The 16,705-nt window shown below is 39.5% G+C and overlaps 1 protein-coding gene across 2 annotated transcripts in view; it reads left to right on the top strand.

Moving 5' to 3' along the window:
• Positions 1-16,705, top strand: part of HVT1 (helicase in vascular tissue and tapetum) — a 71,320-nt gene that overhangs the window by 30,966 nt on the left and 23,649 nt on the right. For both annotated transcript variants that reach the window (XM_089979963.1, XM_089979964.1), the window contains 5 exons: positions 2,759-3,068; positions 3,250-3,324; positions 3,551-3,595; positions 4,509-4,599; positions 4,686-4,744. In XM_089979963.1, coding sequence (XP_089836089.1) covers positions 2,759-3,068; positions 3,250-3,324; positions 3,551-3,595; positions 4,509-4,599; positions 4,686-4,744 — 580 coding nt within the window. The remainder of the gene's footprint in view (positions 1-2,758; positions 3,069-3,249; positions 3,325-3,550; positions 3,596-4,508; positions 4,600-4,685; positions 4,745-16,705) is intronic.

The raw sequence follows: 16,705 nt of genomic DNA, 5'->3' as shown, positions 1-16,705 counted from the left end.
AAGATATGATAGTGAGTCTACTCCTTCAAGTGAAGGAAATCTTCGTAGGACCGAAAGATCAAGAAAACCCCCTTCTAGGTTCATCTCATATGAGTCTTTTTCACCAAAATATAGAGCCTGTCTAAGCGCCATTCACTCGTACATAGAACCTAGGGATTTTGAGGAAGCACGAAAATACCCAGAATGGATAGTTGCTATGAATAATGAACTTGAAGCCCTAAAGAAAGCAAAAACCTGGGAGTTTCAAGACCTTCCTAAAGATAAGAAAGCAATAGGGTGTAGATGGGTATTTAAAATCAAAACTAAGTGTGATGGGTCTCTTGAGAGATATAAGGCCCGCTTAGTTGCAAAAGGATATGGTCAAAAATATGGGATTGATTATGAGGAGACTTTTGCCCCCGTTGCTCGGATGATCACCGTCCGATGTCTTATAACCATTGCTTCAATAAATAAATGGAACATCTATCAGATGGATGTTAAGAATGCGTTTTTAAACGGAGATCTAAACGAAGAAGTATATATGGATGCTCCTCCTGGAATGGAATATCCTAAAGGGAAAGTGCTTCGTCTTCGGAAAGCACTGTATGGTTTAAAACAAGCTCCCAAAGCTTGGTATGATAGGTTTAACTCCGTGATGTTAGATAATGGTTTTTCATCATGCTTTACTGATACTGCTTTGTTTGTTAGAAAGTCTAATGCAGGGATTGTTATTCTGTTGCTATATGTGGATGACATGCTTATTACTGGGAGTGATTCTAAAGGGATTAAAAGCATAAAGTCCATTTTAAAGGATAAGTTTGAAATGTCTGACTTGGGTTTCTTAACTTATTTTTTGGGTATTGAGGTTGCATACTCTCATAGAGGGTATTTTTTGTCTCAAACTAAGCTTGCATCTGAGATTATTGACAGGTCAGGTATTACAGATGATAAAGTTTGTGAAACTCCTGCTATAGTAGGAGCAAAAATGAAGATTGATGATGGTGTTCCTCTCTCCGATCCTACTCCCTACAGGCAACTCGTAGGATCGTTGATGTATCTAAGTATCACCAGACCAGATATCTCACATGCGGTGCATACGGCAAGTCAATTTCAGCATGCACCAACTTCTGTTCACATGGGTGCTATCTTACGTGTCGTAAGATACCTAAAGCACACTATTAATAAGGGAGTTTTTCTGTCTTCTTCTTCTGAGTTAAGGTTAATTGCTTATACTGACTCTGATTGGGGAGGTGACCCTAATAACCGTCACTCCACCACTGGTTTTTGTGTTTTCTTAGGAGACTCATTAATCTCATGGAGATGCAAGAAGCAGCAAAATGTGTCTCTATCATCAACTGAAGCCGAATATCGTGCCATGACAACTACTACCATGAAAATTGTTTGGATTCACCAATTGCTGGAAGACATGGGAATCCCTATTGAAGGACCTACTAAGCTTTGTTGTGACAACAAAAGTGCGATTTATATCGCCAAAAATCACACCTTTCATGAGCGGACCAAACACATAGAGATGGATTGTCATTATGTTCGAGAGGCGTACCTCAAGGGAATCATTGACCTTTCATATGTCACGTCCGAATATCAATTGGCGGATTTCTTCACCAAAGCCTTGTGTGCTCCACGTTTCAACTTTCTTCTTAGCAAACTCTCGATCATCCTGCCCTAAGTTTGAGGGGGGGTGTTAAATTATGTACCTTATCACCTAATGTAATATATATATATATATTTTATATATATAAGGTAATACATATACATATATTAATATATATGTATATGTATCTACTTTTTATATATATAAAATATATATATTTCTTATTATTTAGTCATAGGGGTAGTTTCGTCTTTTCTTCCATTTTACGCACATTCACCTTTTGAATGTGTTTGTAATTTCTTTTTAGTTTTTCTTTTTTCTTTTATTTCTTTTATTTTTGAACTTAAAGGAACCTTGGGGGGCCCACTCAAATAGACGTTGGGCCCCTCCAACGGTCACATTTGTGACCGTTGGAGGGGCTCCAACGTCTATGAGTGGAGCCCCTCCAAGGCTCCCTTTTGGGTTGTTATAAATAGGGGCTCTCCCCTTGTATTCTTTTATGGCTTTGAGTCAAAGCCCAAGTTCTCAATAAATTGATTCCATTGTTTTTATGCCTTTGTGCATTTGTGGGTTGTGCTTTTTGTGCACAAGTGTTCTAAAGTGTTCTTATTGTGCTTTCGTGGTGGGTTCAATATCAAGAATATTAAGGTCTTGATATTAGTATCTTGTTGAAGATACTTTTACATTGATATCATTGGATTAATGGAGCCAAAAATTGAGGCCATTGAGGGGGTTCTTGCTAATCATCTGCCAAATAAAGAGGATAAGAGGTACATAGCCTTTTCCCTTTCATGAGAGCAATAGGTAGATCAAGATCTGTGGGACAATTGGAGAGACCTTATATTCTTCATCACTGTTGGTGCCCAGGCCTAATTCTTGAATGTGTATGATCTTCCGTAATGCTCAATTTACAGGACATGAGATGTCTGAGCCAGTCACTTTGCTTCTAGCGCTTCAATTTTTCCCCTTTCCACTTACTCATCAAGCAAAATGATGTCATTGGCTTTGAGTTCTTATTGGCTTAAGCAGTAGCTTGTTTGTTAACCCATTTTCCTTCCAGCAACATTCATATAACAATATAACTAGTGTGCCTATGTAGTTATTAACCTTGTACATGACCATGTTTTACCAGATCTTGGTTTATTTTAACATTTTAGAAATTTACAGGCGTGGAAACCAGCGCCGTGTTTCAGTATTCAAAACTCGCCAGAAGAATGTAGCAGCTAACAAAGATGAGGCCAATGTCACTTGTTTGACCTTTTCAGATGAGACAAAAAAGATTTTGAGGGATCTATTTACTCATTATCCTCCTTCTGAGGGGGAGTCCTTTGAAGGTAAGCAGCGTACCAGCAAGAACAATACTAGACAGAGGACTCATGACACCAGTTTCTGCAAGCCTACAATGTCCAAGCGAGATATTGCAAGAAAGATGGATATACCTGCGTTGAGAATGAAGGAATCTGGACAACTTAGAAAGGTTTTTGTGTACTTCAAGTGAACTTGATTCCTGATATATAAAGAACACTCCTAAATTTTTGTTTCTCCATTTTCATTTCATTCTCATTTTAATTTCTGATAATTTACTATTGTATTGGTATATGCTTGCACGATGCCTATCTTATGTTCTTTTTCACTGGGCGGATTTATTCTGTATGCAGATTACAGAAGAAAGGTCTAAGTTGCCAATTGCATCTTTTAAGGATGTCATAACAGAGACTGTGAAATCCCATCAGGTGCAATGAGGCACTATCCTCTTCATTTGTGATTAATGCTTCATGCTTCAGTTGAAGTTGGAAATCACTATTGAACCTGTGTTTATCCTTCCTCATCATGAATTTGCATGTTCTTATAATATATTTCTGTTCAAACTGACTAATGGATTATATATTTTACACTTCTTAAGTACTCTGATTAAACGCCTTTTGATGACAGAATGCTTTTCCTTGGTTTTTCAATTAGGTGGTGCTGATATCCGGTGAAACCGGTTGTGGGAAGACAACTCAGGTCCTCAGCACTCCCCTAGGTTTAATCTAGATATCTCTCATGCTGTACTTGTTAAGGAATACTGGTTAAAATTGGTTTTCTCGATGAATTCTTGATACATGTCTTTTTAGTGTACGTTGCTCCTTTTTTTCTTGATAGAAAGGATTTCACTTGTGATTTTCTGATAGAAATACCTGCGATCAGTCCAATGTCTAATGTACTTTCCGTTTTTCTCTTCAATCAGTTCACAAGGGGCCTCTATTTTGACATTCTTTAGTCATGATTTTCAGTTTTTTTTTTCTTTTTGCAGTTTGTTTCTTCATGTGTATTTTTAAAATTGTTGCTGTAACAAACTGGCTTGGTCAATAGTTATACACCCACTGCCATAAATGTTCAGTTCAAGGGATTTAGAGCAAATCTTTTGAGGCAGAAGGTTTCTATGTCACAGGGGTAGTTCAACTTACGCCCATGTTGCATACCCTTGTTTACTATTTCTAATGGGAAACTGCACAAAAATTACATGTCCCGTATCCTTTTGTACTTGTCCATGTGACATCAGCAGGTTTCCGTCTTTCGTCAGTAAGACTTCATAAAGTTGTGCTCAAGCTTTCATGGTTATAGATTTTCTAAATATCTTTTCAGTTAAGAGTTTATCTTAGACCAGCATTTTGACAAATTATATCGGTTTGTCATGTGCATGTTGATTACATGTTTGAGCTTTGTAGTTTGGTTGCCCAATTAAATGTTTGTACATTTGAATATTCAGATATCCTTATCACCCACACTACCTTGTCTATAGTGTGTTCCGCCTCAAACACATAACAATTTGTAATGTTGCTTATTTAAATTCACAAGTTCTGTTTTATTGTATACTCTGTTCTTGTCCATTTGCATAATGTTGAGTTTTTATTTTCTTCTATGCTTTCCTTTGCAGGTTCCACAATATCTTTTGGATTATATGTGGGGGGAAGGCCAGAATTGTAAAATTGTGTGCACTCAGCCTCGGCGTATATCTGCCATATCAGGTCTTTGGGTAATTCCCAGAGTTTCTGGAGAGTGATAGATTTTTTTCCCCTCTTTTGTTTCATAGTATTTTGTCTTATTGGAACAGTTGCTGAGAGAATCTCTTGTGAAAGAGGGGAAGGCGTTGGTGAAAGTGTTGGATACAAGGTGTGACTATTTTTTTCAACCAGAGCTGTGCAGTTTGTGCGCTTTTATGTTGATTTTCTTGTCTTGCCATTGGAGCATGATTCATTTTGAAAATTCCTTCAATTCTTTTATGCTGTAACTGTAAAACTCGTAAAAAAAATTGATGCGGGTCAGATGCAGACCCGGAGGCACCACCTCCCTCGTGTCTTTTAAAGACAACAAGGCAAGGGGGGGGGGGGAGGTTCTCAAAACCCCCCTTTCCCCTCTCGCTCTCTCGTCTCTCTCTCTCTCTCTCTCTCCCGACCGCCTCTCCCACTCTCCTCGCGTCTGTCGATTTGCTGCCATCGGCGACCATCTCCGGCGAGCTCCCTTCGGCAACCCTCAGGTACGCTCCTCCTCTCCTATTTTCTCTCCCTCACCTCTCTTTTACGGCAGGGGAGGGGGTTGAGCCCCTCCGTGCTCCCTGTTGTGGCAGGGGAGGGGGTCGAGCCCCTCCCTATTCCCTTTGACGGCAGGGGACGGTAGAGCCCCTCCCTGCTTCCTCTATTGGTCAGGGGAGGGGGTCGAGCCCCTCCTTGCACCCTCGTTGTTCAGGGGAGGGGCTGCGACCCTCCCTGCACCTTCCAGCGACAGGGAAGGGGCGGGGCCCCCTCCCTGTACCCCCTGTATGCAAGGGAGGGACTGAGCCCCTTCCCTGCGTACCCTTTGGCAGGGATGGGGCCAAGCCCCTCCCTGTGCACTCGTTTTGCAGGGGAGGGACCGAGCCCCTCCTTGCACCCTCAGTTTGGCGGGGGAGGGGCCAAGCCCCCTCCCTGCGCCTTCTCCTTCTAGTAGGCAGGGGCGTCGGCCCTGCCTCCACTAATTACGGCAGGTAGGGGCGAAGCCCCTTGCCTCCCCCCCCTTGTGGCTAACGGGTAGGGGCCTAGTCCCTGCCTCTTTGCTTTTCGACTGGAAGGGGCAGAGCCCCCTTCCTCTCCCCCGGCATCAGGCAGGGGCTTCGCCCCCTGCCTGTTCGCATAATCGCCAGGCAGGGGACAAGTCCTTGCCTCCTTACACGCTCAACAGACAGGGGCGAAGCCCCTTGCCTCCCCTTTGTTGTTGACAGGCAGGGGATTTGCCCCTGCCTCTCTTCTACTTTGTCAAGCAGGGGCGCAACCCTGTCTGCCCTCGCTTTTTGAGGGCAGGTGTGCAACCCCGTGCCTCCTCGTAGTTTGCTGACAGTGGATCAGCAATGGCTCGCAGCCCCTGCTTCTTGCGCTTATAACAGGTGCGCAAGGACACGATGCCCCTGCCCCTCTTCTTGCGCTTATAACAGGTGCGCAAGGGCACGCTGCCCCTACCTATGCTTCCTTCACGTCAGGTTAGCGGCAATGCCCCTGATCTTCTATTTTTAGAGTTAACTTGCTAAGATTGTCACTTTTTCAGCTCGTAAAATGGATCCCGCTCGCGCTCTGCGACCCGAGCCGTCAATCGTTTACACCCGTAGGAGCCAGCAAGCTTGCAACTCCCCAAGGTAGGGGAAGATTGCACAGAGGACTTGGATAATTGAATTGAGTTCAATTAACTAAAAAGGATAATTAAATAAACATATATGCATATATATATTTATACGAGTACACATTTAACTCAAGGACGCGGTTTCGCGATCCTTGTCCTTTACTTTCTGTCATGTCTTTACTTTGCCATCACGCTTTCTGCCTAGGCTCTTGCTTTTGCAAATGTTTTGTTACTGCCTTGCCATTGCAGATGACGTTCAGGTTTTCGCTTATTGCATGTGCTATAAAGGCATCCTCGTGGAGGATGCAAAGGCATTTACCTCTCTTTCTCTTGCGACAAGAGTTGAGTTGAGAGCTTAGCGATACATCATCGTCTAAAGAGAGGGATCCTTAGCAGGGATCCTGGGTCTTCTAGTACTTAGTCCTGCAGAGTAGACTTGAGATTTTAGGGAGCTGTGCAAAAGCATCAAAGATTGCCCAAATCGAAGCATTTGGAAGAATGTGTTTTGACTGGTTTTGTTCGTCTATTTGACATATCTTGAGTAACCCTGAATTGGAGCTTGAACGAACTTCTTAGCGGGGTTCTGTTGAGAAACCCGTATCCCGTCTATCGAGGCTGATATCGAGTCATACGAGGCATGTAGATACCACGATAGCGGATGAGATTCTAGAACATCGCATGCCACATGTGGCACAAGTTGTTGGCTGTTTCAAAAGATAAATAATGTCAAAAGTAAAGTTTGAGAAATATTATATCTTTGTGAAACACTTTTGTTGAGGCTCCTATTGAGGAGTTATACCCCTTTCATCCTAGAGTACTTGTATTCTTGCATTACACGCTAGTACTGCGATGATCAGATGAGACAATCGTGCAACCTCGAACAATGCTAAATGCACAATGTTGTAAACATATAAAAATGAGATCACCTTCACAGGTAAGATGCTCATTAGGTCAAAAGACCATAGCATATAAAATGAGTCGTCAGTTAATTTATCCCTGACGTACTCATTCGCTCTTGTGTTTCTGTCAAGGGAGAGGATGTATCAGTACAAAACTCTAATGGACAGGTTGTTAACAACCACCCCACGGGCAAAGATCCGACCTTCCCAGTCATTGGAGTTAGGGGAAGGGACTACCAGACATTATCCTAGGTGGTAGATCACATGGACTTCTGCAGAAGTTGGATGCATCCGTTGCCAAGTACCTGTCTTTGAGGAATCCTCTCTCGGCTAAAGTCGTCCTCTTAGGAGCGGATTCAACTAGCTGTTCGGGTTATTGAAAATACATAGAATAACAGACGCCCAAACTAGTCTCAGTTGTTTCTACGTTTTGCCTGCGCGTACCCGCAAGCCAGTAATATCGAAACATAAAGTCTGTTCACACTGGTTGATGGGTCATGAGACTTGCTTATTGCGTAGTAGTTCACAGTTTACGATCAAATGAATCGTCATGCTTCATTTGACAGTTGCACTGCTTACTTGCTTTGAACTGCTTACCCGTTTAACTGCATATCTGTTTTAAACTGCTTAGAATGCTGAATTAAATGCTTTTAATTCAGTTTTCTGTAGTCTTTCTTGTGCACCTACTAGTTTTTCGCGAAATTAACCCATTCTATGGGTACATGTGATGATTAGGTACACCACGGGCGATGGCAAAATGGTTTTAAGATTTCCTTTTTCCTGCTTTTAGCTCGCGTCCTGAATGTTTTTGGGGTTTGTAACGGATATTACTTGGGATATTCAAATTTTGTACTATTTGGGAACTTCTTTTAATGAAAGTGTTTTTTCCAAGTGTTTTGCAAGTAACATGAATTGTGAATTTTGGTTATTTTAGCTAACGTGCCCAAAGTTGTCAGTTTCCCTTTCTGAATTTAACAAAAGAATAGTCTTTCGTTGATTTCATAAACAAACTCTGAAGGAAATATATTTTTTCTAGTCTCTTGCCTGTTTTCTGAAAGGTTCGAAAGTTTGAAATTTTGGGGCATTACAGGAACATAAGTTATGCAAATCCCACATTAAGGCCAAATGATCCCCTCTTGGCTGTCAGAAAGTGAGAACATCGATTCATATAGAAGAAAATTGATTCAAAGCCTGTACCTATGGGATAGAGATAGAGGGAGAGGAAAGAAACCAAAGATTTCACATAGTACTTTTGATCGAAAAATCAATCTAATTGATTTCATACCCTTCGTTCGATGAGAAAATGGATTATTTTCTAAAGGATCAAACCCATGCAACTTAAGGAATGATGAAAAGACTATAACTATCAATCTTTCCTAATTACCTTACCCTACCAGTACCCTACTAATGTCGACTGTAGTGTCTCCTGATTCAGATCTGGCTGGGATTCGCTGCGGGGGGATCCAATTAGGAGTAAGATACTTTGTATATAGGCCATACTCGCGATAGGATTTCAATGCTCAATGCTTCAGAAAAGAAAAAAACTTTTCTCATTTTCTCCAGCAGACTTAGGGCACATTTGGAAGCAAGAAAAACTCTCATAGGAAAAGAAATTTTTGGCTATGAAAAGTTTTGATATGATAACTTTTCTAAATGAAAAGTTTTCGCTTGTTTGTGTAGCATGGGAAAAAGAGAGTGGAAATGTGAAAAAATGAGAGAGAGAGAGAGAGAGAGAGAGAGAGAGAGAGAGAGAGAGAGAGAGAGAGAGAGAGAGAGAGAGATCTGAAGATGGTCGTGGTTAGGAGGGAGATGATGGAGGAAGCTCTTCTTGTGGCAACCACGTGGAATAAGTTGTGTTGTGGGTGAACACTGAACAGTTGCCTTAATGCAAAAAACCCCCTCAGGTGGTGGTATTTTTCCTATAAAAAATCAAACTTTTTAGAAAAACTTTCCTTTCAAAATTTTTCTCGTTTGGAATGGTTGGAAAAGTTGCCATTTTTTTCCTATTTGCATTTGTCCTACCATTTTCTCGCTTCCAAACATGCCCTTAGTGTGCTCCTTTTCTTATTATCCTCTTGCACTTTGCATTTGTGCCTGTATGTATGTATGCATCTCAATTTACTCACTGTTTTGCTTGGAAAACTTCAGATGGTTGATGTGATCATGTGGCCAAGTTGGCCAGGTTCTTGCTTGCTTCTTTTCAAGGAAAAAGATTTCCTTTCAGGGTGTGTTCGGAGAATTGCTTCAGAAATCTCATGGCATTGATAAATCTTGATCCAATGAATTTTCAATAAAGAGAATTCTCTGACCAGTGTTTGGGTACACTTTGAATTCCATTGTAATTCTCAATCTATCATTTGGTTAATATGAAATGATTTACAGAATTTTGATCTACTGTTTGAATATATCTGAGAATTTGCAACATGGATGAGTTGCAAATTTTGGATCTTTCATCGGTTTCATGGGTCCTATTCAGATAATCTGAGTTTGGATATGAAAGTTCACATTTGATGTGCCCTTACCTGAAACAGAATTTCGTAATCAGATCTAGATTCAAATCACTTTGTTAGTAGACTAAATTTGGACTATGGTATCGGATTAGTGGATTATGTTGTGAGTCTTGTGACTCATATTTCCATACTAGGTTAGATTTGTTCCTAATGACATAAGCTTATTGGATTTGATTGGGTGATCCAGATGAAATTAAGTTGCTGACAGACTGAATTACAAAACCAAACCAGTTTAATCAATATAGTCCAAGTTGCTTGGATGGCCTGAAACAAATTCAACACAGTATTGACTTGGTTAGTTTTGGTGGAACTGTAGAATGATAATGTTACATGTAGCATTTATACCTCTGTATATCACAAAGTAGTATTAGTGTATTAAACTTTCATAATTGGCTCAAGCACTCAAAAGTCTTATGGCTGTTCTTCAATGTATTAGGTCCATACATGCAAAAAGAGATACACACAATCATACTCATAGTTATAAGCTATCATACAGCCTTAGACAATCATACTCATAGTAATAAGCCATCATACCGCCTTGATAGAGAATAAAAATGGACTTGAAATGTTGATATGAACAAGGCCATACATATTGTTTATTGAGAATAGGTTTTTCTGGACTCTATAGCCTAATCAGACTTCTAAACAGAGTTGTTAGTCGAGGAAATGGGAGCGGGAAACGAGGTACTTTCAAAGTTTTAGGAAGCGAAAAGCGCGAGATGACTAGAAGCAAATTGAGAATCGTGTCGGTAGCGAGAATGAAAGCGAACCAAAAGCGACCTAGAATCGGAAGCGAACCAGGATTCGAAGGGGAGAACGAATAAGGAAGCGACCTAGGATTTGAACGGGGAAGCGAAAGAGAAGCAAATAGGAATCGAAAGAGAAGCGAAAATGTAATTATATTTTCCCTAATTTACCATCTATAAGATTTATGTGATCATTGAAAAAATAAAACTTAAGTATCTAAAAATTGAATCATATATGACAAGTGCAACCATTTAACAAATACATCTGTTGCAAGCATTTAATAAATAATATATCAAGTAAAATTCAGAATTCATATTCATGTTGCAAGCATTTAATAAATAATGCATAAAAAAGATCCATAATTCATAATTATTTAACAAATGCATCATGTTGCAACTTGCAAACATTTAATAAATAATACATCATGATAAAATCATAATTCATATTCCCGTTGCAACCATTTAAAAAATCCATGCAAACATTTAATAAATAACATTAAGAAAACTAATCAAATTGATTAAAAAGTATACTTTTTTTAAGAAATGAATCAAATGACTTGTTATTTGATGTTGTGTTCTCTGCAGGATAGAAAATGAGAAATCAATAAACTAAAAGAGTTTCTAAGTTAGTCTACTCCAACTGCATAATAAATTTTTAAGTGCACAAAACAAATTACACATTTAAGCACTCAAAAGTAACATCATAATTTAATTTCAAGTATTTCAAAGTATAAACTTTAAAATTAACATAATCCACTACTTCACTTCATCATGCAAACTCCAAATCAAACCAACAAAATATTTTGGAATAGTCTAAAGACTATATAACATGATCCCACCAAGATGCTAAATGGCATGCCTTGGTATGCATCCAAGAGGCAACCTTGAAAATGGTACCATTCCACTATTTGTGGCACTACCATTACCGAATAGTTTGTGGCTATGTGCATGGAATCATGCTGAAATAAATGTGTGTAAACAAGCCAAGATTTTAACATGCATGCCTGCATTCTACAAACCAATATTTTAATATGTCAATGTTAGCTCAATACTTCTGCAGAAGTTGGATGCATTTGTGACACTGCTTTTCAGCCTCTGAGGAATCCTCTCTCGGCTAAAGCCGTCCCCTTTGGAGCGGACTCAACTAGCTATTCGGGTTATTGAAAATACGTAGAATAACAGACGCCCGAACTAGTCTCAGTTGTTTCTACGTTTTGCCTGCGCGTACCCGCAGGCCAGTAATATCGAAACATAAAGTCTGTTCACACTGGTCGATTGCTTGCTTGCTCGGTAGTTCAGTATGCTACTCGTTGAGTTGTACCCGCCTGTCGAGGCGTTACTCTAGTTTGTTAAACTACTTACGCAGTTCTTTGCTAAGTAACATCTAGCTTCTCATACTTGTTAAATGCTTATAATAATAGCATTATGCTTGCTTTACCTCTTGGTCGAACTGTTTGGTGCTTATTGTAGCGTAGAACTTGTTGGCTTGCATCTCTTATGATTAATGTGATTGCATACAGCTCGTAATCTACGAACTGGTGGCAACTAGGATTGATGTGGTCACTTATCTTATAAGCTGCTTACATATTGTGATATAACTGCTGCCGTATGATTGCTTATGAATGACTTATGATGTAATGGTTTATGCCTTACGATTAATTTAATTACTTGCTGATGAACTGAGCCATTTGATGATAATTGTATGTCTTACGAGCATTGTTATGAGTGCTTGTCTTATTCAGTTGTTTTGTTTGGCTGTCGAATAGAGTTAGTTACTCTTCGTTTATAGAATCAGCTGGATTGTCATATCTGCATGTTTTCGTGTGTTTTGTTTTACTATGTGAAGTGATACGATGCATATTGCTGATATACATGCTTATGCCCATATTGTGGCTATTGACCCCAAGAGCGGTCAATCGTTTAGAGCAGTCAATTGTATAGATGCATGTATTACTGAGTATGGTGTCTGTTGAGGACCTGATCTCCAAATGATTATCTGCGAGGGCGTGTATAATTAAGACCAGGTAACCGGCTAGAGTGGTAGATTCTCTATGAGGGATGTGCACTGTCCATGAGCGGGTAGCCGCAAAGACGGTGAACTCCTGTGAGGAAGTGTATGGTCCAAGACCAAGTATACCATCTAGGGCAGAATTCCTTGTGTGGTTATACATTTCCCAGACCAGGTGATCCGGCGTTGATCTTGTTGATTGTAATAGTGGCTATCGACCCTGAGAGCGGTCATTTGTGTTGATGTGTGTATCGCAATGATTTTCATTGGATATGGCATTTGTTGCGGACCGACTTCCCAAAGGTTTCGCTGTGAGGGTATGTATGGTCCAAGACCAAGTGTACCATCTAGGGCGGTAATTCTCTCTGAGGTTGTACTTTTTTCAGATCGGGTAATCCGGCTAGAGCGGTAGAATCTCTGTGAGGATGTACACTGTCCACGACCGGGTAGCCGCAAAGACGGTGAACTCCTGTGAGGAAGTGTATGGTCTAAAACCAGGTATACCCTCTAGGGCGGTATTTCCTTGTCAGGTCGTATATCTCTCGGACCGAGCGATCCGGCGTGAAGCTTGTGTTTTTGCTTACCATAAAAAGTTATGGTGAGCTATGATGATCTTCTGAGATTGTTTGAGATAGCCACTTATGAATCTATAACTTCGACTTTCTGTTTTAGCATGATTACATGTAGGACTCAGATGTGAGAATCAGATCGTTAGCGATTTGAGATAATGATCATATTTTGGACCTTCTACGGAAGGGTGGGCTTTTCTGAGAAAGTATGACGCCTTAGTGAGTCATAACCGGTGACAGTTGGCCACGTAAGGCCTTGAGAGATGGGGATAGATTAAGGTTGTTCAGGACAAAGCGTTTGTTAGAAGTCGTGAGAGCGACAAACGATGTCCTGATACTGATTCACTGCAGAGATCTCATTCTAGGAATGAGAACAAGCTTGTTGCGTGGTAGTTCACAGCTTACGATCAAATGGATCGTATGTTGTGTTTGTCAGTTGCACTGCTTCCTTGCTTTGAACTGCTTACTCGCTTGCACTACTTACGCGTTTGCACTACTTAACCCGTTTACACTGCTTACCTGTTTAACGACATATCTGCTTTAAACTGCTCAACATACTGAATTAAATGTACTTAATTCAGTTTTCTGTAGTCTCTCTCTTGTGCACCTACTAGTTTTTTGCAAAACTAACCCATTCTATGGGTACAGGTGATGATTATGTACACTACGGGCGTTGGCGTTGTTAAAATGTAAAACTGTACATATATGTATATATAATAATATTATATTATTATATATATATATATAAATACATTTTTAATTTCTTTCTTTTCTGTATTTTTTTTCCTTTATTTTTATTTTTTGTCTTTATGTCATCTAGTTCAGTTTGAACTAGAATGACTGTTGCTAGTCAAGTCCTGTCCAGACTTGACTAGCAATAGAGCTGTTGGACTGACACAGTCCAACAGCTCTTAATAGAGCTGTTGGACTGACACATTCCAACAGCTCTAAATAGAGTTGTTGGACTGTGCCCAACAGCTCTATTGAGTCCTCTTTCAGCTGTGTATATAAAGGGGTGCAGCCCCTCTTGTATTTTACTCCAATGCTTCTTAAGCAATTGGTTTTTCATATCAATAAACAATATATTTTTATTTTTATTTTGTTTCCAGTTATACCCTTTTTAAGGGTTATTCTTTAGTGTCATTCTTGACACTTGCTCTTGTTAATCAAAGCTCGTGTTTCGAAGATCCCCATTTCATTTCATGGTATCAGAGCCGCGGAAGTACTAAATCTTGAGGAAAAGCTGCCTCGGTTTCCGTGACCGTTTACAAAAGTGTTCGCCACTTGAAGAGAAGTGTTTTATCACTTCATTGGAGAAGATTTCACATCTTGTTGTATTGTTTTTTTTTTCTTTCTTTCTCATTTTCCTTCTTGTTTCTCTTCTATCCCTATTCTTTCTCTCCTTGTAATCGATGGATGACAATGATAAAGTCACCATCATGCCTATGAAACTAAGCGATACGAACTATGTAACATGGGCTTCAATCATGAAGCACCATATATGGGGAAAAGGCTTATGGGGGATTGTGGATGGTTCCGATTCGGAACCTAAGCTATCTCTTACTAAAAAGGAGGGAGATAAAGACGTCCCTCTATCGGAAGAAGAGAAAATCAAGGCTATTGCCTCATACGAGAAGAAATGGAAAGAATGGAGAATATCTCATGCGAAGATAATGTCATGGCTTATCAATAGCGTTGACATTAAAAAATGCTCAAGTCTTGCCAAATTTGATCATGCCGATAAGGCATGGGAATACCTTAAGAATATGTATTCCCTTAAAGATATTGCACACGTGTGCAACCTCCAAGAAAAAGTTCGAATGATGACACAAGGAGACAAAACTATTCGTGAATATTACAATGGGTTGTCCGAACTTTGGGAAGAACTTTCCCTTTTAGAACCAAAGTGGCATTGTGCTGAAGACATCGAGTTTCGTCAGAAACAACTCGATGTTGAACATTTTTACCAGTTTATCACTGGATTAAGGCCGGAATTTGAAACCACTAAATCGGCCCTACTTCACCGGGGAAAAATTCCTTCTATTGTTGAAACTATTGAAGAGTTAACAATGGAAGAAAATCGTCTCCGGAAAGGTTCTTTAAAAATTGAAGATGATTCCGTTTTAGCCGTGTCTAGACCAGGGAATCATGTTCGATCATATAGGCCTCCTCACTTTAACCGACAAAATGGTGACTATGATAAGAAGAAAGTTATTTGTCATCACCGTCATGAACCGGGACACTACAGGCCACAATGTCCCAAACTTAAGGAGCTGAGAGAAAAAAGAGCTGCAATTGCTGGATCGGAGCCTAAAGATCAGGATGCACCAGTTTCCCTGGCCCAACTAATGGAGATCCTTCAGCCTCTCATCAAAGGTGCCTCTTCCTCATCTGAAGCTTCAACCGGCGCAGCAGCCTCATCTTTTTCTGATTTAGGTAAAATTTCTTGGCTTCTTGACTCTGATGCATCTTTTCATATGACCCCAAATAATCAAAGTCTATCCAAATGTGTTAAAAATAAAACAAGTGTGTCAAAGGTCTTTACTGCTGATGGGACTTCTCTTGAAATAGAAGGAATAGGAGATTTTGAAAAAATTTATAAAACAAAAAATTTTTTTATTCCAGAAATTAGACATGTTTCCAAATTAAATTTAAATCTTTTATCTGTATCTCAAATTTCTGATTATGGGTGTAATATTTCTTTTTCTTCTCATGGTTGTTGGGTACAGGATCGCCAGTCAGGCAAGCTGATTGGGGAAGGCCATAGAGAAGGAGGACTCTATTACATGGATTTTTTGGAAATGCCGAAGAAAGCTTTTTGTTATAATATTCAAAAAATAGAGTTGGAACTGTGGCATAAGAGACTTGGTCACCCACATATAGCCAAAATCCAACATTTTCCAAATCTAGGGAAATTTTGTAACTCTGAATCATTTGATTGTAAAGATTGTATTCTCGGCAAAATGAAAAGATTACCATTTCAGAACAGAACCTTTTTCTCTTCAAGACCACTTGAATTAATACACTCGGATGTTTGGGGTCCTGCACCAGTAATTTCTAAAGGAGGATTTGTTTACTATGTTATTTTTGTCGATGATTTCTCCCGACATACGTGGATGTACTTTCTCAAACATAAGTCTGAAGTATTTTCATACTTTCAAACTTTTCATAATATGGTTAAAAACAAATTTCAAAATGATATTACTATTTTTCGCACAGATTCAGGGGGAGAGTTTTTATCCACAGATTTTCAAAATGATCTTAAATTGCATGGCATCACACATCAAAGATCTTGTCCTTATACACCTCAACAAAATGGACTGGCAGAACGAAAACATCGCCATATTATAGAAACCACTAGAACTTTATTAATAGCAAATCAAGTCCCTAAAGACTTTTGGGCAGAAGCTGCCTTAACTGCCACCTATCTCATTAATAGGATGCCATCTTCTTCGTTACAAAATATCACTCCCATTGAAAAACTTATGAACATTTCTCCAGACTACTCTAGATTAAGAATATTTGGGTGCAAATGTTTCATATTTACTGACAAAAATGATAAACTTTCCCCTCGTACGATTTCCTGTGCCTTTTTAGGATATGCTGAAAACCAGAAAGGTTATAGATGTTTTGACTTCAAAAATAATAAACTATATGTGTCTAGAAATGTTTCCTTTCTTGAAAAGGAGAGCTTCTTTGATTTTAGAAAATTAAAAGACGTCACTGAGTACTCCTTTTTGCTAGATCTAACAT

This window comes from Nuphar pumila, chromosome 11 (assembly GCF_984573655.1).
Source record: "Nuphar pumila chromosome 11, dmNupPumi1.hap1.1, whole genome shotgun sequence".
In the NCBI taxonomy this organism is placed as follows: Eukaryota; Viridiplantae; Streptophyta; class Magnoliopsida; order Nymphaeales; family Nymphaeaceae; genus Nuphar; species Nuphar pumila.
The sequence above is the reverse complement of the archived record's forward strand: the minus strand, read 5'-3'. Positions and strand labels throughout refer to the sequence as shown.